A 26,143-nucleotide genomic window follows, 5' to 3' on the forward strand; every position below is an offset into this window, starting at 1 on the left:
ACTTTCAGGTAGCTGTCAGATCATTTTCTGGCTTAAAGTATAAGGGAATGATTTTTTAATAAGTTTGATTTTTATGTATAACTTCTGAGGAAGGAGGACAGTTAGCTAATAATTAGTTGAGATAGCTTTGCATACACTATTAATATTTTTACACTTTATTCTTTTTCAAAAACCAAATTGTTAATGCTTATCTATTACATACACTTAGTGGTCACCACTTATTTTTAAAAAGTTCAGATTCCTTCCGTGAACAAGAGAGAGAACACAGGCATGTGAGCATGTGCATCCCCACCAGGGTCCTGGTGCCATGTGCCGTGTTCCCGCTCAGCTTCAGCCAGGCCTAGATTATGCCACACACGTGCCTGGCATACTCAGGGAGGTCTCCAGACACAAACCCAGAACCTTACCAGGAAGGTCAGTCTCTCAGTTTCATATCCTATCACTAGACCACCATCTGGCCCTGGTCATAACTTTTTGAAATATAAATAAACTATTGTTTTTCGAGACAAGAGTTAAATTTACCAAAGCCTCATCAGTTTCTGATCATTGCTTCTTACATTCCATTTGACCTCATTTTCTTTTTGCTGAAGAACATAGTAATGTAGGTCTGCGAAGGTCTATGATGTCATTTTTTAAAAACTGGGTTCAAGAATTCAATGTTGACAGATATTTGCTCTTGGCACCTTTAATATACTCTCACTGCTTTCTGGCATCTATACTTGCTCATGGGAAGCTTATTCCTTAAAAGCTCACAGAGGTCAGGTAACTCACCAAGATTATCTGTTTAATGTCTAAAAATGTCTTTTTATTTATTTACTTTTATTTATTATTTTTTATTTGCTAGGGCACATGCACTCACCAGAAAGAGACAAGGGTGGAGGGGAGTGAGAAAGCAAAGCCACCAGGCCTAGGACTTGAACTGTGGTCAACCATGTGGGAGTCCAGTGCTTTAATCACCACGCCACAAGTTGATTTTTTAAAACTTATTTCTTTATTCCATGAGAGAGAGAGAGACAGGCACCCCAACAGGGTCTTCATGCTGTGATCAACCCTTGGCTCAGCTGGCCTGGGTTACAGGCATGCATTCATCTAGAGCGTTCTCAAGGAGGTCCCAAGATGTGAACCCAGGACCTTTCCCATGTGGGTCTGGTGTTTTACCCTTGTGTTACCATCTGGCCCTCTACTTTTATTTTTAATGTATCTTGTCTGCCAACAAGTAGATTTTGATGACTAAATGTTTCAAAGAAACTGACTCCATTTTATGTACTACTTCTTACCTTTAGAATTGTTTAATTTCTCTACTCATATTTTCTTGCTTCTTAACATGAAAGTAGAATGATACATCGTGCCTTTAGATAACTCCCTTGCCTCTGCTCCATTCCAAAACTTAGCTCCCCAGTCCCCCCCCACAATATTCTGTTCTTGGAACTTGCCAAGTTGATTTTTCCAATAGAGCCAAAGAGTTGGTTTTTCCAGAAGACAAAAAGTCTCTAGTTTCTGCCCAGCAGCTGGCTCATGCAGTACTTAATTGGCAAACTTCTCGTTTATAAATGACAGGAAATGCTCCTTTCAGAAATGCTCAAAACAGTAGGGAAGAGGGAATTGGCAGCTGGTAAAAAAGTAAGAGCTGGAATTGGCATAGTGCACGTCGCCTGAACTGGATGGTCCTGGCAGCCCGTAGTCGGTTTGGCAGAAACAAGCCCAAGGGCTGTTGTCTTCATACTTTTGATACCCTCTTTGGAATCTTCCCAGACGTTTCCAGAATGATAGTCCAACCTTAAAATTGCTAACTTTCTGCTGAAGGGAAGCAAGAAAGATGAGCACTTTTAAATGTTTTATTAGTTAAAGGTATCCTTTAGGGAACAATATTTTATGAGTGACTATTTCATGGAGTCTCTTATTTCTCTTCCTTAAAATTTCTCTTTGTGGATACAGCCCTTTTGTTGGTAAACAGTTTCCTACTTAATAATAGTACTCCCTGTATACATCTATTGTCTTTAAGAGGCCTTGGTGCTTAGTTATGGGGAAAAACTTTCCTTGGCTCACTCTATTTTTTTTTTTTTCCCTTAAGACTTCAATATTCTGTTCAGGTCATGGAGCTGAGTAAACTTAGTTTCAGTTCCAGACCAAAATCCACTTAAAAACAAAAACAAAAACAAAACCCCAGGAGTATTTATTTTATAAGCCAAAGGGAAACACTGGCGTCCTTCCAGGTTCCTGGAGGCTGATCTTGCTGGCTGGCATGCATGTCTCCATGCCTTTGTGATGTCTTAGAGTTTGTTCCCCACAAAGTAAATACACTTAACCTTACTGTTTGCTCATACTTGTATCTCTTCACGATAGATGATTAGGAATTACTCATTGGCAGACTTCACCAGTTATGCAAACTTTCAGTTCAGCAGCTTTGTTCTTCTGTTATTTCAAGCTATAGCATAGAGTCTGCCAAGAAGTCCAAAGGAAGTTTTGCCGATAGGCATCTGGCAGAAATCCATTGGGAAGCAGCTTGTGTCCTTTGAATATCCTCCCCCACCCCCACCCCACCCCCCAAAAAAAAATGTATCAAGGAAAGGGTTTAGGGAGAAGGTTCAAGACAATGTACCAGAACATGAATTTAAATGTAAGGAATGTCTGACCAGAAATGCTGATGGCTTTTTTTAAGCTAGATCTCAGAGTCTAAAAGTCACAGTGGAAGAGATTTATTATCATCATGGTTCTGGCTACTTAGTTTTGCAAATGAAAATGAAATCAACTGCTTATCTGGGGTGTCCAAGTCCTAAAATCATGGCTTATTATGCTGAATCCCATATAAGAATGACCTGTAGCTGAGAGCCAATGTAATAACCATCAAACAGGATGTTTATGTGAGCTACCTCATATGCCTAGAGGGAAATTTCCTCGAAAAGTAATTTGTGGTCAGGGAGATGCTTGGTAGATATGAAATAGGGACAGAGGGAACAGTATGATGTTCAGTACGTCTTCAACAAGCTTCTGAAATCTGCTAAGACAACTTTTCTCTCAGACATTGTTGCCAAGAGTATATGCCACTGCCCATCAACCTAGGGTATCTTCTGCTGCTTGGAAGAACAGTAGTTTACTAATAACTGTTTTCTATCCTGTAAGTCCTGCTTCTGTTTTCATCTGGTATAAGATTTTGCCATAGGGCGGGCGCCACCACGCCCATAAGATTTTAAAAGATCTATATATTGAGGGCAAGCAGGTGGCGTGGTGGTTGGACAGCTGGATCCCACATGGCTGGCTGTGCAGTTTGAGTCCCGAACTGGCAGCTGAGAAAACACTCTGATGTGTGTGAATGTGTGCCAGGAATCCCGAGAGGAGACTGGAAGGGAAGGGATTGAGGCATAGTCATCCTTCCATAAATCAGGTGCCTGGTAGCAAACTAAAAATAAAAAAAGGGGGACCAGCAGTTAGCATAATGGCTATGTCGCTGGTCTCCCATGTAGTCGACCGCAGTTCGAGTCCCGGCCCTGGCAGCTTAAACTCACGCCGGGCACGTGTGCGTGTGTGCCCAAGATCCCGAGAGGAAAACGGAGAGAAGGGATTGCGGCGTGACCATCCCCCCTGGGGGGGTGATTTCTCGCTTTCTATCTCTGTCTCTGTCTGTCTGGCGAGCGCACGCACCCTATAGCAAAAGCCTCTCAAAAAAAAAAAAAATGAAAAAAGGGGGGTCTGGCAGGTAGCATGATGGTTAAAGTGGTGGACACCCACATGGCCAACTTCAGTTTCAGTCCTAGACCTGGCAGCTTGCTTTCTCACTCTCTTTCTCCACAATCTCTTATCTCTCTCAGGTCAAATTGAACAATGATAATAATAAATATAAAATAATTCTTTTTAAAAAAAAAACCCACACATTGTTTCCTTATTATTTGCCCTTTCTTTCTGTTACATTGGATCCTTTTGGTCCTTGTCTATTAACCACTATGCCTTACCCAAAGCTTCACACATTTCTCCTAAGTTTATTCTTAATTCTTCATATTGGATTTGTTACTGCTCCTCCTACTACCCCTGAACCCTATAATCAACGAAACAAAAACAGCAACAGCCTTTCATCACTATGTCAGAAGGATCATTGTGTTTTTGTTCAGCTTTTGAGGCTTTCCCATAGCAGCAGGCTTTGATGTTTTCCAGGTTGGAGTTCTGGGGCTTTTCCTGAAGGGTCTTATTGAGGAGGGTGCCTGTTACACAAGTGATTTTCTGCTGCTATTTCAAAGTTGTTCTCTGATATTCTATGTGAGGAAAAGTCCCTCTGACTAAGCAAATGAATAGTTTTTACCTTGTAGGCATGGTAAAATCGTGCAACTGGCTGATTTTGGGGGTTTTTTTTCTAACTATTGTGAAGTATAGAGCTAGATTTGTGTAATAAACTTTTGGCCTCATCTTATCTTCACTATTCAGGTCCCTGTGCTCTTATTTCATCACATCCTTTGTTTTATCTTTCTAGATAATGGATATTTTGTAAGCAGCATAAAATTCTTTCTGGAACAATACCCAGGAAACACATTACTACACAATTATGAAATACTATGGTATAGATTTGGGCAAGTTGTACATTAGATTGAATCTGACCATTAAAAACTACTCAGAATCATATTTTCTAAAGATTTCTCTTGTTCTGCCACATTTTTTTTTTTTTTTGGAGAGGTTTTCGCTATAGGGCGTGTGTGCTTGCCAGACAGAGAGAGACAGAGAGACAGAAAGCGAGAAATCACCCCCCAGGGGGATGGTCACGCTGCAATCCCTTCTCCTCCATTCTCCTCTCGGGATTTTGGGCACGCACGCACACGTGCCCAGTGTGAGTTTTAAGTCACCAGGTCCAGGACTCGAACTGCGGTCGACTACGTGGGAGTCCAGCGACATAGTCATTATGCTAACTGCTTGTTCCCTTATTCTGCCACTTTTGAAAGCATTTTTTGTTTGAGACTTCGTAATAATTTGAGAAAATCATTTAGATTAAAAAATTGGATGTTAGGCCGGAGCTTTTTTATGACCATGTGTGTACCTATTTAGTATTGATAGGTTGAGTACTTAGGAATTAAATACATAAAATCCTTTATCATAGCAATATAAGAAGATTTAAGAGGCTCCTGTGAAGTTTCTCAGCAGCTAATTCCTGTGTAAAATTTTGAAAACAAAGTATCTTCTAACATCTCTAGAAAGTTTTCCTTCATTTGATAAATACATATATTGCTTTACATGTTTTGTTCCATGTGGTTCCTCTTTCAACATTTCTTGGAACACATTTCTTGGGACTCAGTCATCCTTGGAAGCATTTTTCTTATGACTGTTAGGAGGTTGCAAAGTAAACTGTGTGAATATGTGTGCTGCTTCTGCATTTTATCTCTTAGTGCATGGTAACATTACTGAGCCTTGAATTGGTCTTTTTAGGAACCCAGCCACTGTGAACTGTTCTCGTGAGTAAATATGTCCTTTAGCCCTGCAAGCATGACTATTTGAAAGATGATTCAGGAAGGGCACAGTTGGCTTGAGGTGGGAAGAAGTGAAGGAACAGATAATACTCATTTATGAATAACCCAGGTGTTAGCCTTCAAAATGTTTTCTAGTTTGTTCATGTGTAAAATGCAAAGGGAAGGTAGGGATGAGAGGAATTGTGAGAAAACCTGGCATTTTACTACTAAAGTGAGTCTGTTCCCTTCTAACCCTGTCCTATGCTCAGGTGTGCTAAGTACTAAATGATGGTCATAGGGTTGCACATGATTTAGTCACGTAATGAGATTTAGGAGTTTTTTCTCATAGAGAATGTTCCACTACATGTTACATATATGCTTCCTGTGTTAAGCATTGAAGAAGTGAAGGCTACATGGGTAAGGTGTGGAGCTGGCGTTTTTGAATGCCGTTGTGTTCATTGATACATAGCCCAGAATTTCACATACTTGTCAAGAATCTCCTTGGATAAAGTGATGGGGGGAGTGGAGATCTTACTTAACTTTTAACAGTCTTGTCCCTCTCTGCTGTTTCAACTTTATAATGGCTACGTATCTCTTCATCTGTTACACAGTATAAAGTGTAAAAAAATTATGGAAGGAAAAGTGACATTTTTATTTATTTAAAGTCTTATTTATTCATTCATTTATTTTCATTTGACCGGATGCACATGCACAGAGAGAGAGAGAGAGAACAAGTGAGAGAGCGAGTAAGTGAGAAAGCAAGCCACCAGGTCTGGGACTTGAACTGTTGTTGACCATGCGGGAGTGTCCAGTACCTTAACCACCATGCCACCTGCTGGTCCCGAAAAGTGACATTTTAAATACCAGGGTCTTGAGGATGAATATATGAGATATTCTTGACCTGTTAGTATTTACTAAAACTCTCCTAGTGTTCTTACTGTATGACAATGTACCTGTCCCAAAGCCAAATAAGACTGATTTGTGGCAAAACATGCAAATAAATATCCTGGCTATCTTTTCTCACAGCAATCAGAAACGGAGACTGTTCACCTGTTTATCCCAGCCCTATCTGTTGGCGCCATTATCGGCAAGCAGGGCCAACACATCAAACAGCTTTCTCGATTTGCAGGAGCTTCGATCAAGGTACTGTGATGTCAGCTGGCACTCTCTTGGTTCTTTAAGTGTCAAGTAAGTTCCAGAAACATTCCTCTTTATGCCCTTTTAAAGTCTGAACTGAAGACTGTATTAGCATTACATGAGGGTGTGGCAAAAAAATCTCAAACCACACTGGCTTAGATGAGGTGAGTTAGCATCCCTTCCCAAAAAGGCAGTCTGGAGATGAGCAATCCAAGGCTAGAAGGTGACTGCCGTGCCTCCAAGTCCTTGGACCCAAGTTCTGTCTAGCTCATCATCTTCAAGGGGGCTTGGTCCCTCAGAGTCCCCAGATGACACCTCTCAGTGCTCCAGCAGTCAGTTCTATTGTTCATCCAGGAGGAGAGGAGGACACAATGAGAGCCTTTCTGTTGAGGACATTTTCAGGTAGCTGCTGTGGCTCTCTCTCCCTCTGTTCCAGTACTCAGACTCAGCCAGATGGGGCCCAAGGGGCAGTTGGGAAGTATAGTCCATGTGTTGTCAGCTCAGTGTTCATTGTTGTGGGGGAAGGCGGGGGGAACTAACACACAGAAGACAACAGATGAGTTCTGCTGTAACAGACCATTGTGTGTTCTAGAGAGTCTATATACACATGTATTGTCTTTTTTGTTTGGTTGGTTTAGTTTGCCAGAGGTTGTACATCTTTGCTGGAGGGGGTGGTTTCACACCAGAATTCCTTCTCCTTCACAGATTTTGGACACACACACGCGCACGCACGCACGCACCCAGCATGTTCTTTCAGTCCACTAGGTCCAGGACTTGAATGGCACAGTTAGCCAGGTGGGATCCAGGTACCTTAACCACTGCACCACCAACTGGTCTAGAAGAGTATATTTTGATGTGCTGAGACAATATTAAACATATGCGTCATTCTGTTTTAAAGAAAAGGTTAACAAAGCCTGGATATACTGATAGCTTTCTTCCAGAAAACTTTTTCTAAACAGATACATTTAAAAGAACGTAGTACACTTACCATACAACCAATATATTCCATTCCTGGGTATTTCACAAGAGGAATAAAAACTTAGCTAACCTGTATTTCAATCTTTATAACATCTCTATTGGTAATTATCACAAAGTAAGAAATCAAGTGTTCTTCAGCTGGTGAATGGATAAAGTGTGGTCCATCTATACAATAAATACATTAAGCAGTCAGCTAACTCTCGATCCAACAATTTGGAAAAAATATCATTTATTGTGCTAAAAGAATGAAGTTTCAAAAGAGTACATATTGTATGAGTCCATTTATGACAATTCTGGGAAAGGCAAGAACTACAGGGTTAGCGAACACATGAGTGATTGGTAAGACCTGGAGGTGGAGTGATTGGTAAGACCTGGAGGTGGAATGGGGTGGGAAATAATGAGGCGGCATGAGGGAATTTGTTGGGGGGTGAAGGGATGGAACTGTCCTGTATTTTTATTGTGGTGGTGGTTACATGGCTACACGTTCATCACCTCACACAAATGAACACCTGAATAGTGAATTTTACTGTAGGTAAACTAATAATAACCCAAAGAAGTAGCCCTCATACTCTCTTGGCGGCAAAAGGTAAAAAGATACGTGAACAGGAAATTCAGTCAGAATAAATAGGTGAGTAAAGGAAAAGACTGGTAAATGATCCAGTTGTGAATCAGCTTTACTCTCCTGCTAGTTTTCTGGTGAATGAGTGAAATATAAATCCTGGGTACATGCTCATATACACAAATAGAACCTAGTAGATCCATCTGGGGAGAACTGCCATGATTACTGCATGAGCAAGAATTGGTGGGTGCTAGAGGCTCATTCTCAATCTACCTGGCTTCCGTGGAAGTGTCTTAATGAGGTTGAAAAATGTTTGTTTCCAAAAAGTCTTGACACATAAACCTAAAAAATTCACCACCACTCTTAACATTTTGGTATAGATTTTACTTCTATCCAAACTTATATAAGCCTTATTAAGTATATAATATTTGGTACCAAATACTATATAATCACTTGTGTTCTATTCTAAAACTTGTGTTCACTTATTTGACCTTACATCGTTTCTAATGTATCTTGCATATAGTGCAGTGATAAATTCTTTTAGCAGAACTATTACATATAGCCTTATTCCTGTAACATAAGTTTACAGAAATATGTAGGTCAAAGGGCATGTGTTTCCAAGTTTTTTGTTTTTGTTTTTGGGAAGGGGGAAAGGTTTTTGCTATAGGGCTCATGTGCTTGCCAGAAAGACAGACAGAGAGACAGAAATCAAGAAATCACCCTCCTGGGGGGGGATGACCACTCCGCATTCCCTTCTCCATTCTTCTCTTGGGATCTTGGGTACGCACGCACACGTACCCAGCGTAAGTTTTAAGCCACCCGGTCCAGGCCTCAAACCGTAGTTGATTACATGGGAGTCCAGCAACATAGCCATTAAGCTAACTGCTGGTCCCTCAAGTTTTTAAAAACTATAGCAATTTATATTCCTAACTTCAATGTGAGTGCCCTTAGCCCTGGCCTTCTATCACCAGTGTTAATAGTTTTTTGTTTGTTTGTTTGTTTGTTTAAGGTTTTATCCATAGGGCACATCACTCAGCAAAGAGAGGGGAAGTGAGAAATCACATGTGCCTGGTGAATTTTCTGACTACATGTGTACAGGAAATAACTGCCATGCTAGGGGGCTGGCCCTATTTGCTTGTGTTATAGGTTCAAGATTAGTCAGTGCCCAGTATAAAGCAGAAATAGTATCAGTTTGGGACCAGCAGATGGCATACTGGTTATGTCACTGAACTCCCATGTAGTCGACTACGATTCAAGTCCTGGAACCGGTGGCTTACACTCACACCAGGCACGTGTGTGTGTGTGCCCAAGGTCCTGAGAGGAGAATGGGGGGGAAGGGATTGCGGTGTGGCCATCCCCCTTGTGGGATGATTTCTCACTTTCTGTCTTTCTGGCAAGTACACACACCTTATAGCAAAAACCTCTCCAAAAATAAAAAAGAAATAGTATCGGTTTGGCGTTAGGTGACAAAAGTGTTAGTTTTATTTCAAATGAGAGAGAAAGCATGAGTTCATTAAAAATAAAGACCTTGTGATCAGCAGATGGCTTAGTGGTTATGTCACTGGACTCCCATATGGCTGACTGCAGTTTGAGTCCCAGACCTGGTGGCTTCAAACTCACACTGGGCACATGTACATGTATGCCCTAGATCTCAGGAAAAGGGATCGTGGTGTGGCCATCCCCCCGGGAGGTGATTTCTCACTTTCCGTCTCACTGTGTGTCTCTCTCTTTCTCTTGGGAGCACATATACCCTAGAGAAAACACCTCTCTAGATAAATAAAGTCCTTTTTTAGGGCCAGCAGATGGACTAATGGTTATGTTGCTGAACTCCCACATAGTCAACCACATTTTGAGTAAGTGCGTGCCCAAATTCCCAGAGGAGAATGGAGAAGGGATTGTGTCATGGTCATCCCCCCTAGGGGATGATTTCTCACTTTCTGTCTGTCTGTCTATCTGTCTGTGTCTGTAGCAAGTGCACACACCCTGTAGCAAAAATTTCTCTTAAAAAATAAAATAATGAAGACCTTTAAAAATTTCTAATCTTAACGTGCTGAGAAAGGTCTAGAAGACTGAAGTAATTGACAGTGATCATCTTGAGTAGTAGCATTGGGGTTACTTTTTATTGCATTTTTGCTTACCGTTCTTATAGCTTAATAATGTATTTTAAGGGGCCAGCCCATGGCTTGATGGATCTCACATGGTTGTTCGAGTCTCGTCCTAGATGTGGCAGCCAGGTGTATGTGCCCAATACTCCAAAGGGAGGGAGAAATGGAGACAGTCGTGGTGCAGCCATGCTCCATGGAGGGTGCTTTGTTTTGCTCGCTCTCTTTTTGGTGAGTGTATGTGACCTCTGGCAAAAAAGTATTTTCTTAATTGCCAGAGGATGAGACACACAGAAACAGAAAGGGAGGAGAAAACACCTGTCAGTGAGGTGTGGTCATGTTACAATCACTTATTTCATTGGGCATGTATGCATATGTACTCAGCATGTTTTTCCAGAGGCCACGACTGGATTTGAACTGCAGCCAGCCCATATGGAATTCAGATCCCTTAACATACTAGACTTAATGGGGCCAGCCCTTTTCTATTTTTTCTGTTTTGCTAGGGTAAGAGAGAGAGAGAGAGAGAGAGAGAGAAGGCATCCCCTCTCCCCCGTGGGGGGGGGGGGGGGCCATGCCACAGTCTCTTCTCCTTCATTCTCCTCTCAGGATTTTGGGTACCACATGCCAGTGTGATTTTCAAGCCACTAGTCCAGGACTTGAACCACAATCACCCATGTGGGAATCCAGAGCCTTAACTACCATGGCAGCTGCTTCTCCCTCACCCGACAAGAATAAATCTGATTCTTGCACAGCAATTTCCAACAACTTTTTTTCTTTAAAATGACTCCTTTTGTTGCTAACAACTGAATTAAAAAGGAAAAAAGAGGACTTCTAGCTGGGCACCAAAATTCTTTGTGTTTTTTGTTTTGTTTTTGTTTTAGGTTTTTGCCAAAGGGTACATGTGCTCACTGGAGAGAGACAGACAGGGAAAGTGAGAAATCATCCCCCTCCTCCCCAGGGGATGGCCATGCCACAATCCTTTCTTCTCCATTCTCCTCTCAGGATTTCAGGCATAACACATACACACACTCAGCATGATTTTCCAACCACCAGGTCTAGGACTTGAACTATGGTTGGCCATGTGGGAGTCTAGTGCCTTAACCATTACCCTACCTCTGATCCCCCCAAATCCTCTCTTAATGTAACTCCAGGAGAATGCTTGTTCCCTCTCCCTTCAGCAGTTTCTGTACCATTTCCCCATTCTGGGCTTTTCAACTTCACAAATTCTAAAAACAGAAAAGTCTGAGTTTGTGTTTCTCTTTCTCAATTATTGTTTACTTCTTGTTACTCCAGTGAGCACACTGGAATTAAGAGTCTTATATTTTTGAATTTAGCAAAAAATAAAACATGTAAAAGCAGCTCATGAAATAAACCAAGTTTCTTTCTAAATTCTATAAAAGGGGTTCAGCAATCTAGAGTATTAGAAAAACACTGAAGTAGGAAAGGTCATGTGGGGCAACAGTCTTAAAACATAGGGTGCAGAGCCTCTCAGGTGTTCCTGCATATTTAAGAAGCTGGGGGCCTCGGATACAAGGGGGCCTAGCACCGCACTGCTGGTGCGGTGAACACAGGCGAGGGGACAGGCTGACCCAGTCTCTCTCTCACGTGCTCAGCTGTGTCATGGGCCAGGTAGCAGCCTTCCATTTCCCCATTTGTAAAGTTGAGGTAATCAGCCCACCAGGATGTGGTGAGGATTAGCAGAGAGACTGCACATGAAATTGTACAGTACTGATACACATACACAATATAGCAGGGGCTCTAAGTGATGAACTGACATTAATTATAGCCCTCCATAATTTCCTTCCAGAAGGCTTTTGGTACTGCACTTCAGTTAGTCACACGCAAAGTCAAACTCGTTGACTATGGTTTCTAAAGACTCATAGCCTGTGTTGATGGGTCTGTTACAGATCGCTCCAGCTGAAGCACCGGACGCTAAGGTGAGGATGGTGATTATCACTGGACCACCAGAGGCTCAGTTCAAGGTGTGTGTGCGCACGGGTGACACGTGGATGTGGAGAATGATAATACTTCTTTTCAGGAACTCTATAATATGACCTGTCCCTTAAGCATATCAGAAGAAAGAACTGATAGAAATTCCTATCTAAGATCAGAGTAGAATCATACCCAAAATTATATTTTCAGAGATAACCCAAAGCCCTCAATTTTGAAAGTTTTGTACTGGTTGTTGAGTTTACCTGTCTCTCAAAGATGAATTTGTTCATCTGGTTACCATATGAGGTAAGAGCTTAAGAATGAAATTTATAAACCTGCCTGGTTAATATTTCCTTGGAAACTTGTCCTCAGAGTTTCCCTTCTGTCCCAGAGATGCCCTAACTTTGAATTAAAATGACCTGGTTTCCTCTTACCCTTGGATTAACTGTAAGCTCTTGCCCAGACTCCACAAATCACTCTAATCTTTGGGATTTTAGAGGGAGAAATGACAGGAGCACTTGTAGCATTTGTCCTGTGTGAACCACCCCACGCATGTTTATTGGGATTTGGTGTCTCTGGGGTTGGAAAGCCTCTCCGTGTATGCTGAGAGGTATGACAGCAGGCTGATGAAGAGCGGAGACCCGGCAGCCAGGCTGCTGACTCAGAGCTCTGCTCTGCCATTTACTAACTGAGTGATCTTGGGCAAGGTACCTTTGTCTGGCTACTCCTCATCTGTAAAATGGATGTCAGAGCACCTACATCCTGAGGTGGTGTAAGGTTGGTACAATATTATAGAAAGTGCTTAAAATAGTGCCTAACACTTAAGCACATTAGCAACTGCAGTTCAACAGAGTCAGGCTGCATCAGGCTAAGGCCACACCTAAGACCACACCACATTCCAAAATATGTCCCCCTTCCCCCAAAGACAGTCTCACCAAGTCACAATCCTCCTGCCTCAGCCTCCCTAGATGCTGGGATTACTGGTGCATGCCACCACACCCAGCCTTTAGGTTGGACCAGAAGCCAAACCTGGGCTGCTCCTGTGGTCCCAGACTATGGAGCAGCATCTTAGTAGCTAGCATGTGCCGCTGCTAATGTTTGAGTACTAATTTATCCAAAGACCCTACCTTGGTCCTATCTGCCACTTAGCAGCTGTGTAAGAGGATGACCATTTGACCTTAAGCCACAGTTTTCTTGGCTCAGGAGTGTGGCCAATGACAGTGCATAGGTCTCTCCTTACCCCATCCTGTCCCCCTTTTTTCAAAGCATCACTTTCTTCAATGACTGTTTTCTTTGGGTGGTTTTTCACTAAAAACCCAAAGCTGCTTTTACTTCATTTATAGGAAGAATAGAAACAAAGGAGGTGCTTTGGATATGGGTGTAGTTGGCTAAGGTCTCAATCAGGTGAAGAAACGAATTCCCTCAGTGTCTTTGTGGTCCAGGCATTCAAATTACAACTCAAATAATGAAACTGCTTTCTGTCCTGAAACTTCTAGGTCAGTCACTTTCAGTTTGGAAGTTTAAAAGATGAAAGCCATCACCGCGTGTTCTCCTTGGTGCTGAGCTTTTACTCTTATATGCGTAAATGAACATACTCTCCTCAGCACGCTCCCCAACAGTCCATTTAGATGTGAGCTTGGCTTTTTATAAGCCTGGCATAGCTGGGAGTGTAGTTCTGAGTTGCTCTGCTCAAGAAAAACACCGGTTTTACCTTTCAGGATTTGGCTGCAAACAGCCATCTGCTCTCAAAAATTTTACTTAGACTGACTGCTAATTGTCTTTTAACTGTTTTTGTCAGAACATATGGCTATCTTTTCAGCTTTCTTCACTTGCTCAGTTGCTTCCTGTGATGGATAGTAGGCACTACCAACCTTCCCAGGTCTCCTAACTTGTCTCTTATCATCTTTAACTATGTTCTAAACACAAATGTATTACTGCAAACGGTGGTTTCACTTGGATTTGGGCCATTTTTAAAGGTCAACTGATCTTTTATGGTTCATATGTGAATGACAGTAATGGGATGTGTTCTCATCTCTAGGCTCAGGGAAGAATTTATGGAAAAATTAAAGAAGAAAACTTTGTTAGTCCTAAAGAAGAGGTGAAACTTGAAGCTCATATCAGAGTGCCATCCTTTGCTGCCGGCCGGGTTATTGGAAAAGGAGGCAAAACGGCAAGTACTTCAGCAAAACCTGTGCGGTGGTATGAAAGGGAAAGCATTGAAAGGTACTTAGGAGTTCCAAGCCCCTGAATTTTGGCTAATCTTTAAAAAGCAGGACCATCTTGAGCCAGGTTTGAAGGTTGCCCTTTGTTCCCCGTCTGAGTGTTGGTGTTGGCGACCAATAGAAGTTGTCATCTTTTGGCCACTCTCTGTGAGAAGAATGTCTCATATTTACCAGGGGCATACAGGATTATTCCGTCAGTGTAACTTCAGACTTTACTTTGGTTGTATGCTTACCACATGAATGAAAAAACTTCCATCTCTTCTACAACTTGTACCTGTAAACTGAAAAAAGCATAGTCCAATCTCTCTCAAACACATATAACTTCAAAGTCATTTTCAAAGGTGTTTGGGTTTTTTTGTTTGTTTTTGTTTTTGTTTTTGCTATTTACAATTTTGAAGTGATTGAGACTTTGGCATCAGACTTTCAGGATTTGAATTTGGTTCTGCCATGTACTTTCGGTGTAATTGGACAAATCTGTTTCTTTCGATGAACCTTAGTTCTAATTATTGTGATATGGGGACAGTATTAACTATTTCGCAAAATTATTTGTGGATTACGTGCCATTTGTAAAGCTATAGCTCAGTGTCTGGCACATAGTAAGTGCTCGGGAAAAGTTTGCTGTCGTTAATTCACTTAATGTGATTTGTATTTCTCTCTTTCAGGTGAATGAGCTCCAGAATTTGTCAAGTGCAGAAGTAGTTGTCCCTCGTGACCAGACACCTGATGAGAATGATCAAGTAGTTGTCAAAATAACTGGTCACTTCTATGCTTGCCAGGCAAGTGGGCCCTAAAATAGGCAAACTCTTGTAAGCCATTCTCCGTGGGAGCTCTGACCCTATGCAAATATTTAAGGTGGTTTGATGCTTAACACTTCTGATCTCCCTCTTAGCAAGTGATTTCAGAGGCCTCCAGCAAATTAATTATTATGCATTTGAATCTCCAAATGAATTCCTACTTGAAGTTGTTGAAATAGAAGTTACATAACTTCAGTTTTTTTTGTTTTGTTTTTAATCCAAAATGTGTTTATTGGGATGGTTTCCCACTCATCTTGAGTCAGGTTCTTTTAGTGCTGCTTCCTCCTGAAGGAACAACCTTCTGTAAGCCTCGCTTTTCCTCCTGTAGGCTGGCAGAGAACAGTGGAGCAGCCAACGCACAAAACTACCGTTTGTGCATGGCTAAAGACTGTGGTGATTTTATAGCATCCTGGGCACTTCACATCCGTGAAGTAGGAATCTGGGCTCTGCACCAGGTGCTTCTTCTTGTGTTTCTTCTTCTCCTCTTCCGGAGAGGGATGAAGGAGGTCCTTTGCGAGAGGCATGTTCTCGTGGGGAGGTCGTCACCCCCCTGAAAGGGACTTTCAGTATTTTTTGATTGGATAGAATTTTCAAAGCTCTGTCCTTTTACAGGTTGCCCAGAGAAAAATTCAGGAAATTCTGACTCAGGTAAAGCAGCACCAACAGCAGAAAGCTCTGCAAAGTGGACCACCTCAGTCAAGGCGGAAATAAAGGCTCAGGAAGCAGCCCACCACAGAGGCAGATGCCAAACCAAAGACAGATTGCTTAACCAACAGATGGGCGCTGCCCCTACCCGGAATCACATGCACAAGTTTTTACCTAGCCAGTTGTTTCTGAGGACCAGGCAACTTTTGAACTCCTGTCTCTGTGAGAATGTATACTTTATGCTCTCTGAAATGTATGACACCCAGCTTTAAAAAAATAATAATAATAAGAGGGAAAAAATCTGTACTTCCCTTTGTTGTAGTCTCACAGTGTAACAAATATCCTAATTTTTCTTATATTTCCCCATAATGCCAGATTGGCTTAATGATATTCACTAAATTCATCAAATAAACAAGTTTAGGTTGTTCCTAAATTCAACTGTTAAGGTTGGATCAGAATAGAATGATCACAGGAACATAAATGTTAAGCCATTAGCATAGAAAAACTGTTCTCAGTTTCATTTTTATCTAACACTAACACAAATAACCTAAGGGAAGTGCTAAATGGTGTTGGCAGGGGTATTAAATGTGCATTTTACTCAACTACCTCAGGTATTCAGTAATACAGTGAAAAACAAAATTGTTTTTTTGAAAATTTTATATACTTTATAAAGATAAAAGTCCATCCACTTTTTAAAAAATAAATTTAAAACGTAACAGCTAACAGGCAAATAATTGATAAAAAAAAATTTTTACTTCTGGCTGGTGACAGTGAAGATGGAAAAATAACTTCAGGTTTTTTGAGGCTTTTGACACAAATAGTTGGAAAAACCAATAAATGGGTAAAGCTATGGAGCAGTGCTATATTTGGAGAGCAGCGATACCATTTACTCTTGTTTATAGTTGGGGAAGTTTCTGATGGTACTAACAGAGCAAAGTGGTGGCAGGAGGCTTTGAACGGCTAGTTTAAGTGGCTTCAGGAGATTTCAGGTTTGTTTCTTCGGCTACATGATTGCATAAATCCTTTGTGCTTTTGACTATCACTACCTAAAGAAAGTGCATCAGTGAGGAGATGCAGAACTTAAAAACCGGCAAAGAGCAAGCTTCAGCTTGTCTCTCAGGATGCTTAGTTTGCCAATATGCTTCAGACCAGTTGGTCTACACTTAGGGCAGACCTCAAAGTAACTGCTTTGGGAAGACCAACGGAACAGTGAGAGATGGTGTGACAGTGTGCAACAGGCAAAAAACGGCTACATCTCCATGTGCCTGGCACTGTCATGAGCCTAAGTTATTTTGAAGACTTTTCAAGCAATGATACCTTTTTTAAAAAATGAAAGTCCACCTAAAACATTACATGAAGTATAGAAGGATTTCTGTATACTCTGCAACCAGTTATGTGAAAATAAGTTAAAAGGTAGAGAATACAAGAAAACAGTTTCTGGAATATGATCCGCATGACTGTGAAATCATCTGATCTTTGATAGGGAACTTGCTTGCCCATTCCTTAACTCGATGGCAAAGCCCAGTAGGTACAATTGTGTGGGTGTGGGTGGTCTCCACGGCCACGCTGCTCTCTGAATTGTTTGTGTTGCTTTTGTTGATAAGGTGATCACAGTCGACATAATACACTGATCTGAAGGGCATTTATAATCCTTAAAAAATTCTTTTTTGCCTCATTTGTATTTCAAGATGAATTTTTATACAGACTAGGTAAGTTTTTCTGAAGGTCAGCATATGAATTAGCCATTTTGAAAATGACTTCAAATGTTTTCCTAAATGTTTTCAGAAAACCAGTTTATTTTGTAGTTTAGCCAAAGTGCCCTTGGTGTCACAGAATTCACCTTGCATTCATCATTTGTTTTTTTATACCATGAATTAAAATTGCTAAGAAAAATCATGGACTGGCTTTCTGGTTGGATTTCAGGTGAGATGTGTTTCTTTAAAGCCAGAGCTCTTCCTCAATATTTGATTTTTCCAATATTTGATTCTTTTTTTAAAATACAAATAGGTGCTGTATTTATATCTGCTGGTTTAAATTCTGTCATATTTCACGTCTAGCCTTTTAGTGTGGCAAATCATGTTACTTTCACTTAAGCATTGGTAATTTGGAGTATCTGGTACTAGCTAAGAAATAATTCTGTAATTGAGTTTTGTACTCACCATATATGGATCATTCCTCATCTATAATGTGCCCAAATGCAGCTTCATTTTCCAGATACTTTGATGCAGAATAAAGTTTTTCATCATTAGATGCAGCTCTTGTGTGTAGTATGTTTGTTTTTAAACAAATGTGAACTTTCTGAATTTATCAAATTATACATTTAAAACAAAATTTTTATTACAATCTCAATATAAGCACCAAGATGTGCTGCTTGCTAAGTTACTTTCTCCAGCCCATGATATTTACTGTGAACCTTGATAACAGTTACTTATGAGCTAAGAACTACAGGTTTTAAGAATTTTTTTTTCCCTAGTAGTCCGTTTTCCTTTGTAATATTGGTTATTCTGGAAGGGTTAAGAAATCCTCATCTAGAGAATATCCTTGTATTTACTACTGCTCTCTATCCCCTCAAAGAAAAAATAATGGGACTAGTGGGATGGTGAACATGGTTTTTGTGTTACTTTAAAAAACAAACAAACAAAAACCCTGAGCCTTCCCATTCTATAGAACAAGATTTATATTTAAGCAAAAGTAATGATAAATTTAACAGAGAGCTCATGTTAAGCACAGGGGCCACTGCTAACTCCAGAAATCTTGCTGGGATCTAATAGATAAAGACAACGCGTTGAGGTTCTAGTGTGAACTGACGGTCCATGCGGGAATTAGTTTATTGATCTCAAATCTCTGTGTGTCAGTCAGCATGAGGGAGACAAGACTTGCTTTAACAGCAACCTAACCAAGGAGGTGGGGGCTAGGAGATGTCAGTCAATCAAAATCTGAGATGACTATAAAGTTCGTATCATTTATTTATATTTGAACTCCACTGGAGTCAGGGATGAAGTATCATCATCTATTCCAAGAATGAAGTCCTCTGGTAATGTTTCAGGTGCTATTTGAGCTAACTGGTCGTCATAGGAACGCAGGGTCCATAATTTCTCTAATTCGTAGGTCTCTCTGGTTTCAGGAAGCATCAAGTGAATCACCATGCTGCCTATCAGGGACAGATAAAGAGTTACAATGAAGAAACAGTTCATTCACTTATTCTAGTGATCTCACAGCCCTCTGGGGCTAGTACAGAGAGTCTTCAAAAAATATACATGGCTTCCATTTTTTTCTGTGGCACCAAAATAAACATATGTAAATCCCATTTCTCCACAAACGTCAAGTCCCCTCATATACCTCTAAGAACTAGAGCAGTAGTTCTCAAAGTGTGGTTTCCAGATTACCACTGCCCGGGGACTTCTTAGAAATGCACACTGTGGATCTCATCACAGCGAAAATACCACAGAAGCAATGCTCTGCCTTTCTCGTGTGTTACCTAGCAGGTACACAGTATTACTGCGTAACACTGCTGGTAATGTTAATCCAAGGGACTAAAGGTGATCTGTCAGGCCTCTCTTGAGAGACAGTTCTGGACTATCTTTGCAGGGAGTCTACAGTAAATAGTCTTTATCAATAGATGCCTCTACCCAGAGCAAGGGGCACTAGCAGCAGTTCTCAATCAGGGAGTAATGGCAATGTCTAGAATCATTTTTGATTGCCCAACTGGGGAAGGGTTAGGATACTGCTGAATACCCTACAATGCACAAGATACCTCTCTCCCTGCTCGACCAACAAAATTACTTGCCAAAACATTACGGACAAAGGTGAGAAACCTTGGTGTGTCTCCCACCAAAGCAAAAATAGACCTGCTTCCTGCCTGTTGTAAAAGACTTGGACACCCTAACCTCAGAATTCTTCTACCTGTATGTGCAGGTCATCTGGCCCTTGTATTGCCCTCAGGGTACCAGCACAGCATTCATGACGCTGGCTGCTGCTGCTGGCAATAAACAGTGCTTTGTCTCTAAGTGTGGGATGGTCTTGTACTTTACCCATAGCCATGAAACCGGTGGTACAACTAATTAGCTTGCAACAAGGGTAAAAATCTCACCCCACCCCAGCCCCCACAGTTCTTGACACCGTTGTTTCCCCCTTTGTAGTATCTTCTTGGGAAATAGCTTGACACTATGTACACATTAATACCCAAACTTGTTATATCTTTTCAAAATTCCAGTCTTCTTTATACCTGAAATGACCTTAAACCTCATCTCTTTGGAGTTATTTATGGGCAAGGTCACGTGTACACTATCCCCCACTCCCACCAGTAAGGGGTCTCCCACCTCTATTCTGTTGTTCATCCTGTTCCCTACCACCTTCATGATTCTCTGTGGCTCCTTTATACATACAACACACAGTGTGCATCGTCCTGTGGGAGTATGTTCATTACCACTGTTCATGTGTAGGGTATGCCAAAAGAACTTACCAAAGTCCACACAGAGCCAGTCATCAGTGTCCTTCCCTTCGATCTTAACATGAGGCTCACTTTTACATTTCAGGTATTTGTACTGAAAAAAGCCAGGTCATACATTAAAAAGGGATAGAAGACAGAGGAAGTTTCTATTCTCACCAAGAGTCTAGTGATATTTTCCTAAGTCTTAATTTGGGACTACCTTTTTATTCCTCACAGCTATACCCTCTCCCATGATTAATAGCTTAGGGATGGGCCAGCAGGTGATGTGGTGGTTAGGGTGCTGTACAATCATGGTTCAAGTCCTGAACCCGGCAGCCTTAAAATCTCAAATAAGAGATTTTAATCTTTAATCTTTCCTTTTTAATCTCAAAAAGGAAAAAAGCTTAAGGAAACTATTTCTCCTCTAAATCCTATCTACTTCTACACCTCTCTCCTGAATCCTCTTGCTAAACCCTTATGAGAGCCACCCCTTCACATTCACAAGGTGCTTCTGGGACAGAGAAGTGCCTCTAAATTCACTTAACATTTTTTTTTTTTTTGAGAGGTTTTCACTATAGGGTGCGTGCGCTTGCCAGACAGACAGACATAGAGACAGAAAGCGAGAAATCACCCCCCAGGGGGGATGGTCACGCTGCAATCCCTTCTCCTCCATTCTCTTGGGATCTTGGGCACGCACGCACACACACACGCCCTGCGTGAGTTTTAAGCCACCAGGTCTGGGACGCGAACCACGGTCGACTACATGGGAGTCCAGCAACATAGCCATTACACTAACTGCTGGTTCCCAATTCACTTAACATTTGGCGTCTACCTATGAGATCCTTTTTGTCCAACCCAGAGTCACTTCACTCACAGGCAGGGCAGATGCCACCTTCTAGTTCTTTCTTTTTTAGAAAAAGGCTATAGGGTGCATGCGTTCGCCAGAGACGGAAAGCGAGAAATCACCTCCACGTGGGATGGCATGCCATAATCCCTTCTACATTCTCCTCTCGGGATTTTGGGCACACATGCACATGTGCCCGAAGTGAGTTTGAAGCCACTGGGTTTGGGACTTGAACGGTGGTTGACTGTGGGAGTCCAGCAATTTAACAATTACACCATCTGGTCCCACCACCTTCTAGTTCTAAGGCTGGGAGTAAAGTAAAAAGGTCTTTTCAGTGCTGCTCATTTTGTCATCCAACATCATGACGTATTAGTGGGACTGCACCATCCCAGCTGTCTATTTCCAACAGATCCTATGAATAGCCTCAGTTCATTACCTTCTGTCAAAACTGTTAGAAGAGGCAAAGAAGGACATTACCTACTGAGAAAAAAGGTCACCTACGATGATAGAATTACAGCACAATGAGCAAAGCTCCTAAATACGTGAAGGACAATGACAGCTGAAGGGAGAAACAACACAATAGGAGACCTCAATACCTCACTTTCCGTGATAAATACAACCAGACAGCTCAATCAGGTAAGAACTTGCACACTACCGTAGGCCACAGGGACCTGATGGGCATTAAGAGAACATTCACCTAATAATAGTATACACATTTTTCTGACATGCACATGGGACATTCTCCAGAACAGACCATATACTGGGCTGCAAAGTAAGTCTTATTAAAATAAAAGCATTCAGGAGCTGGCAGGCATTGAAGTTAAGGTGACTGGATCCCACATGGCTAGCTGCATGGGCACAAGTGACTGAGTGCATGCTCAAAATTCTGAAAGGAGAATGGAGCATTGTGCTCTCCAGTGAGCACACATGCTCTACAGCAAACAAAAAAAGAAAAAGCATAAAATTATACAAAGTATATTTTCTGATCACAATGGAATCAAACTAGAAATCAACAGAAGGAAAACAAAATCCACAAACGTGGAAGTTAACAGACTTAAACACCCAATGGGTCAAAGAAGAAACCAAATAGGAAAACAGAAAAAACCCTGAAGTGAATGAAAATTAAAACAACATTCCAACACTTTCTCTGCGAACAGAGAAATTTATAGGTGTAAACACTTTTAAGAAAAAACTAATTCAACAATATAAATTTACACTGTAAAGATCCAGAAAATAAAAAATTAATTCCAAAACTGGTAGAGGAAACAACTAAGGCAGGGGAAAAAATAGACAAAAAACTATTAAGTCAAGATATGGCTTAAAAAGATCAACAAAAAAAAAAATGTTCAGCTGGATTGACTATGAAGAAAAAAGGCTAAAATCAGAAATGAAAAGGGGGACATTACTGTCACCTTTAGAGAAGTGGAATTATGCGGTATCATACTACGAGAGGCATGCCAGGTGCTTGTGCCTGTACACACAAGGTCCTGACAGGATGAAGTGAAGGAGAAGGGACTGAGGTATGACTGGGCCCCACTGGGGGGTGCTTTCTCTCTCTCGCCCACTCTGGCAAGAAAAGCTAAGCAAAGCTCTGGACCATGTGGCTTCACTGGTGAATTCTACCAAACATTTAAACAAGAACACCAATTCTGCCAAATACTTTATCAAACACAGAAACTATTTTGGGAATTGGACAGTGACTCAGCAGTACGAAAGCCAATTAGTATAATACACATTAACAGAATATGGGGAAAAATGCACATGGTATCTGAATTGATGCAGAAAAAGCAATGACAAAGTTCAACACCCTTTTATAATAAAAACACTCAACAAACCACTAAAAAAATTACCTCCATATGTGAAAAGCATATAGCTAATATCAAACTTAATGGTGAAAGACTGAAAGCTTTTTCCTCTAAGATTAGGAACAAGACAAGAATTCTCTTTTGCTTTTCCTGTTTAACAGTGAAAGTTCTAGCTGGAGCAACTTATGAAAAAAAAAAATAATAGGTATTCAAATTGAAAGAAAGAAGAAAAACTATGTCTGCAGATACATGATCTCATAGGTGGAAAACCTAAAGGATTACACAAACACACAAGTTAAGACTAAGAAATTCAACAAAGCAGAATACAAAATTAACACACAAAGATCAGTTGCCATTTGCCATTTCTATACACTAGTAATGAGCAACATAAAAAGGAAATTAAGAAAATAACCTCATGTATGACAGGACTGAAGAAAATAGCACTTAGGAATAAAATTTACAAAGGAGAAAGGCTTATGCACTTGAGACTATTCTAAAATTAAAGAAGAGATCAATAAATGGAAAGACAATTCATATTCATGGATTAGAACACGTTAAGATACCAATACCGAGACCAGCAGATAGCATAATGGTTACATCACTGGATTCCCATATGGTGGACTGTGGTTCAAGTCCCAGACCTGGTGGCTTAAAACACACACCGGGTGCATGTGCATACATGCCCAAAATCCCGAGAGGAGATTGGAGAAGGGATTGCAGTGTGGCCATTCCCCCTAGGAGGTAATTTCTCACTTTCTGTCTCTTTCCCACTGCCTCCTGTGAGCACCCTATAGCAATAATCTCTCTCAAAAGAAAAAAAAAAAAGATAGCAAGATAGCAATACCCAAAGCACTGTACAGATTCAATGTAATCCCCATCTAAAGCTCAACTGTATTGAATAGAAAATTCCGCCCTAAAATTTATATGGAATCTCGGGGACCAGCAGGTGGTGTGGTGGCTAAGGTGCTGGACACTCCCACATGGCTGACCACAGTTTGAGTCCTGAACCTGGTGGCTTGCTTTCTCACTTTCCCTCCCTCTCTCTCTCTTTTTCTCTGAGTGTGTGTGTGTGTCTGGTCAAATTAAAATAAATGAATGAATAAACAAAATTAAAAATAATTTTTAAAAAAGAAAAAAAATTATATGGAATCTCAAAACTCCAAATAGACAAAACAATCTTAAAAAAAGGAGCAAAGTTGGCAGCCTCACATTTTCTGATTTCAAAATTAAGTACTGTACAAAACTAAAGTAATCAAAACAGTGTGGTATTGGCAAAAAGACAGGCATATAGACTAACAGAATAAACTCCATAAATAAACCCTTGCACAGATGGTCAAATGAATTTTTCAGTAAGGTGCCAAGACCTCTCAATGGGGAAAGTACAGTTTTTTTCAACAAATGGTGCTGAGGAAACTGGATATCCACATGGAAAACCTTATGTTGTCTACAAAAACTAAATTCAAAAGGGATTAAATATCTAAAAGTCAGATCCAAAACTATGTAACTATGCGGAAAAGCTTCATTGGTTTCACAATGATTTCTTGAATATGACACCTAAGGCACAGACAACAGGAAAAACAGATACTTTGGACTTCATCAAAATTTAATATTTTTGTGCATCAAAGCATACTCTTCGCAGAGTAAAAAGGCAATCCACAGAATGGCAGAAAGTATCTGTAAATCACATATTTGATATACCATTAATATCCAGAATACAGGCCCAGCTGGGAGAGTGCAGGCAGTAGGGCACCACTATGCAATACTAGGGTCACATGGGAAGCCCAGGGTTCAAATCTCAGGTCAGCCTGAACATTCCAGGTGTGCATATGCTAACCTGGCTGGACGGCTGTGCGGAGAATCGCTGCCTGGCAAGCCCCTGCCTTGTAAGTGGTCAGTTCCTGTATGTTTTTTTCTCTCTCAGTAAGTAAATAAATAAATGTTATATATCCAGAATACAAGACAGAACTCCTACAGCTCAACAAGAAAAACCTAAACCACCTGGTTAAAAACATGAACAAAAGAGGCCAGCAGGTGGTGTAGTGGTTAAGGCACTGGACTTTCACATGGCCAACTGAGGTTTGAGTCCCAGACCTGGCGGCTTGAATATCACACAGGACACATGAGTACATGTGCCCAAAATTCCAGGAGAAGAATGAAGGAGAAGGGATTGCAGTATGGCCATCCTCCTGGAGGAGTGACTATTTACTTTCTCTCTCACTCTCTGTCTTACAAGTGCACATACTCTATGGCAAAAACCTCAAAAAAAAAAAAAAAAAAAAAAAAAAAGAGCAAAAGACCCAAATAGACATTTCTTCAAATAATTTATATGAATAGACTATAAGCAAATTAAAATACGCTCAACATCACTAGTCAATAGGGAAATGCAAATGGGAACCGCAATGAGATTATCACTTCATACCAATTAGGATAGATATTAGAAATAAAACAAAAACAAAAAACAAAGTAAGTGTTAGCTAGGATTGGAGAAATCTGAACCTTTGTGCACTGCTGCTGGGAATATAAAATGTGTAGCCACTATGGAAGACTATATTGCAGTTCCTCAAAGATTCAAAACCGAATTGCTATATAATCCAGCAATTCTTCTGGATGTATACCCCAAATAATTAAAAGCAGTCAGAGTCCTGTGGTGAACTAGCAGATTCTCTGCCTGTCTCACAGAGCCCCTCATGCCTCCTGTAGAACTCCCGATTAGGGGCCGGGAACATGGGAAGCATGGCAGAAGGAGCTCACATGGGAGGCCACAGTCTGGAGGCAGTGGTACCGCCCAGGTCAGGGCTGGAGCATGAGGCCACTTTGCAGGGAGAACATGACAAGCTCCTGCCCCCACCACTTTCCTTGAGGGTATGTGGAGACCCTGGGCCCAGCCAGGTCACAGGCCCCAATGGCCAGTACCTGGAGCAGGCAGCTGGCCACACCATACAGGTCACCCGAAGACCCTCCAGCAGCAGGCCTTCAAAATTGACACTGACCCAGGTGACCGTGGAAGCCTGAGAGACTGAATCTGCACAAAGGAAAGATGCCTTTCCGGTGGCGGGTCACAAACTAATTTATGCAGGCAAAATCCTCAATGATGATACTGCTCTCAAGGAGTATAACACTGATAAGAAAAATTCTATGGCGGTTATGGTAATAAAATTCAAAGCAGTGACACCAGCTACGACTCAGGAATGAAATCCTGCCACCTCGATGACAGTTCCTCCAGAGCAGCAGCTGTGGCTCGGCCCGGCCCCCCCCGCTGCTGCAGCACCTACT

The 26,143-nt window shown here is 41.2% G+C and overlaps 3 protein-coding genes across 3 annotated transcripts in view; 1 reads left to right on the forward strand and 2 right to left on the reverse strand.

Moving 5' to 3' along the window:
- IGF2BP3 (insulin like growth factor 2 mRNA binding protein 3) overlaps positions 1-18,046 on the forward strand; it is a gene marked incomplete at its 5' end in the record, with an annotated part of 185,449 nt that extends 167,403 nt beyond the window's left edge. The window contains 5 exons of the mRNA XM_014587132.2: positions 6,450-6,566; positions 12,107-12,181; positions 14,170-14,301; positions 15,016-15,129; positions 15,760-18,046. Coding sequence (XP_014442618.1) covers positions 6,450-6,566; positions 12,107-12,181; positions 14,170-14,301; positions 15,016-15,129; positions 15,760-15,858 — 537 coding nt within the window. The remainder of the gene's footprint in view (positions 1-6,449; positions 6,567-12,106; positions 12,182-14,169; positions 14,302-15,015; positions 15,130-15,759) is intronic.
- Positions 15,402-15,712, reverse strand: LOC106734697 (40S ribosomal protein S27-like). The gene has a single exon (XM_014587133.2). The coding sequence runs from the start codon at positions 15,669-15,671 to the stop codon at positions 15,417-15,419; it is 255 nt and encodes an 84-aa protein (XP_014442619.1). The 5' UTR covers positions 15,672-15,712; the 3' UTR covers positions 15,402-15,416.
- Positions 18,047-18,734: 688 nt separating the features above from the next.
- Positions 18,735-26,143, reverse strand: part of MALSU1 (mitochondrial assembly of ribosomal large subunit 1) — a 16,535-nt gene continuing 9,126 nt past the window's right edge. The window contains exons 4-5 of the mRNA XM_006146666.3: positions 20,255-20,336; positions 18,735-18,943 (exon numbers count right to left, since the gene is read on the reverse strand). Of these exons, the coding sequence (XP_006146728.1) occupies positions 18,756-18,943; positions 20,255-20,336 (270 nt within the window). The 3' untranslated portion in view covers positions 18,735-18,755. The remainder of the gene's footprint in view (positions 18,944-20,254; positions 20,337-26,143) is intronic.

Source organism: Tupaia chinensis, unplaced genomic scaffold (genome assembly GCF_000334495.1).
Source record: "Tupaia chinensis unplaced genomic scaffold, TupChi_1.0 Scaffold000184_1, whole genome shotgun sequence".
In the NCBI taxonomy this organism is placed as follows: domain Eukaryota; kingdom Metazoa; phylum Chordata; class Mammalia; order Scandentia; family Tupaiidae; genus Tupaia; species Tupaia belangeri.

What these genes read in the sequence shown, in the direction of transcription:
- LOC106734697 (XM_014587133.2), bottom strand. Translation starts at nt 15,671, where the DNA reads ATGCCTCTCGCAAAGGACCTCCTTCATCCCTCTCCGGAAGAGGAGAAG.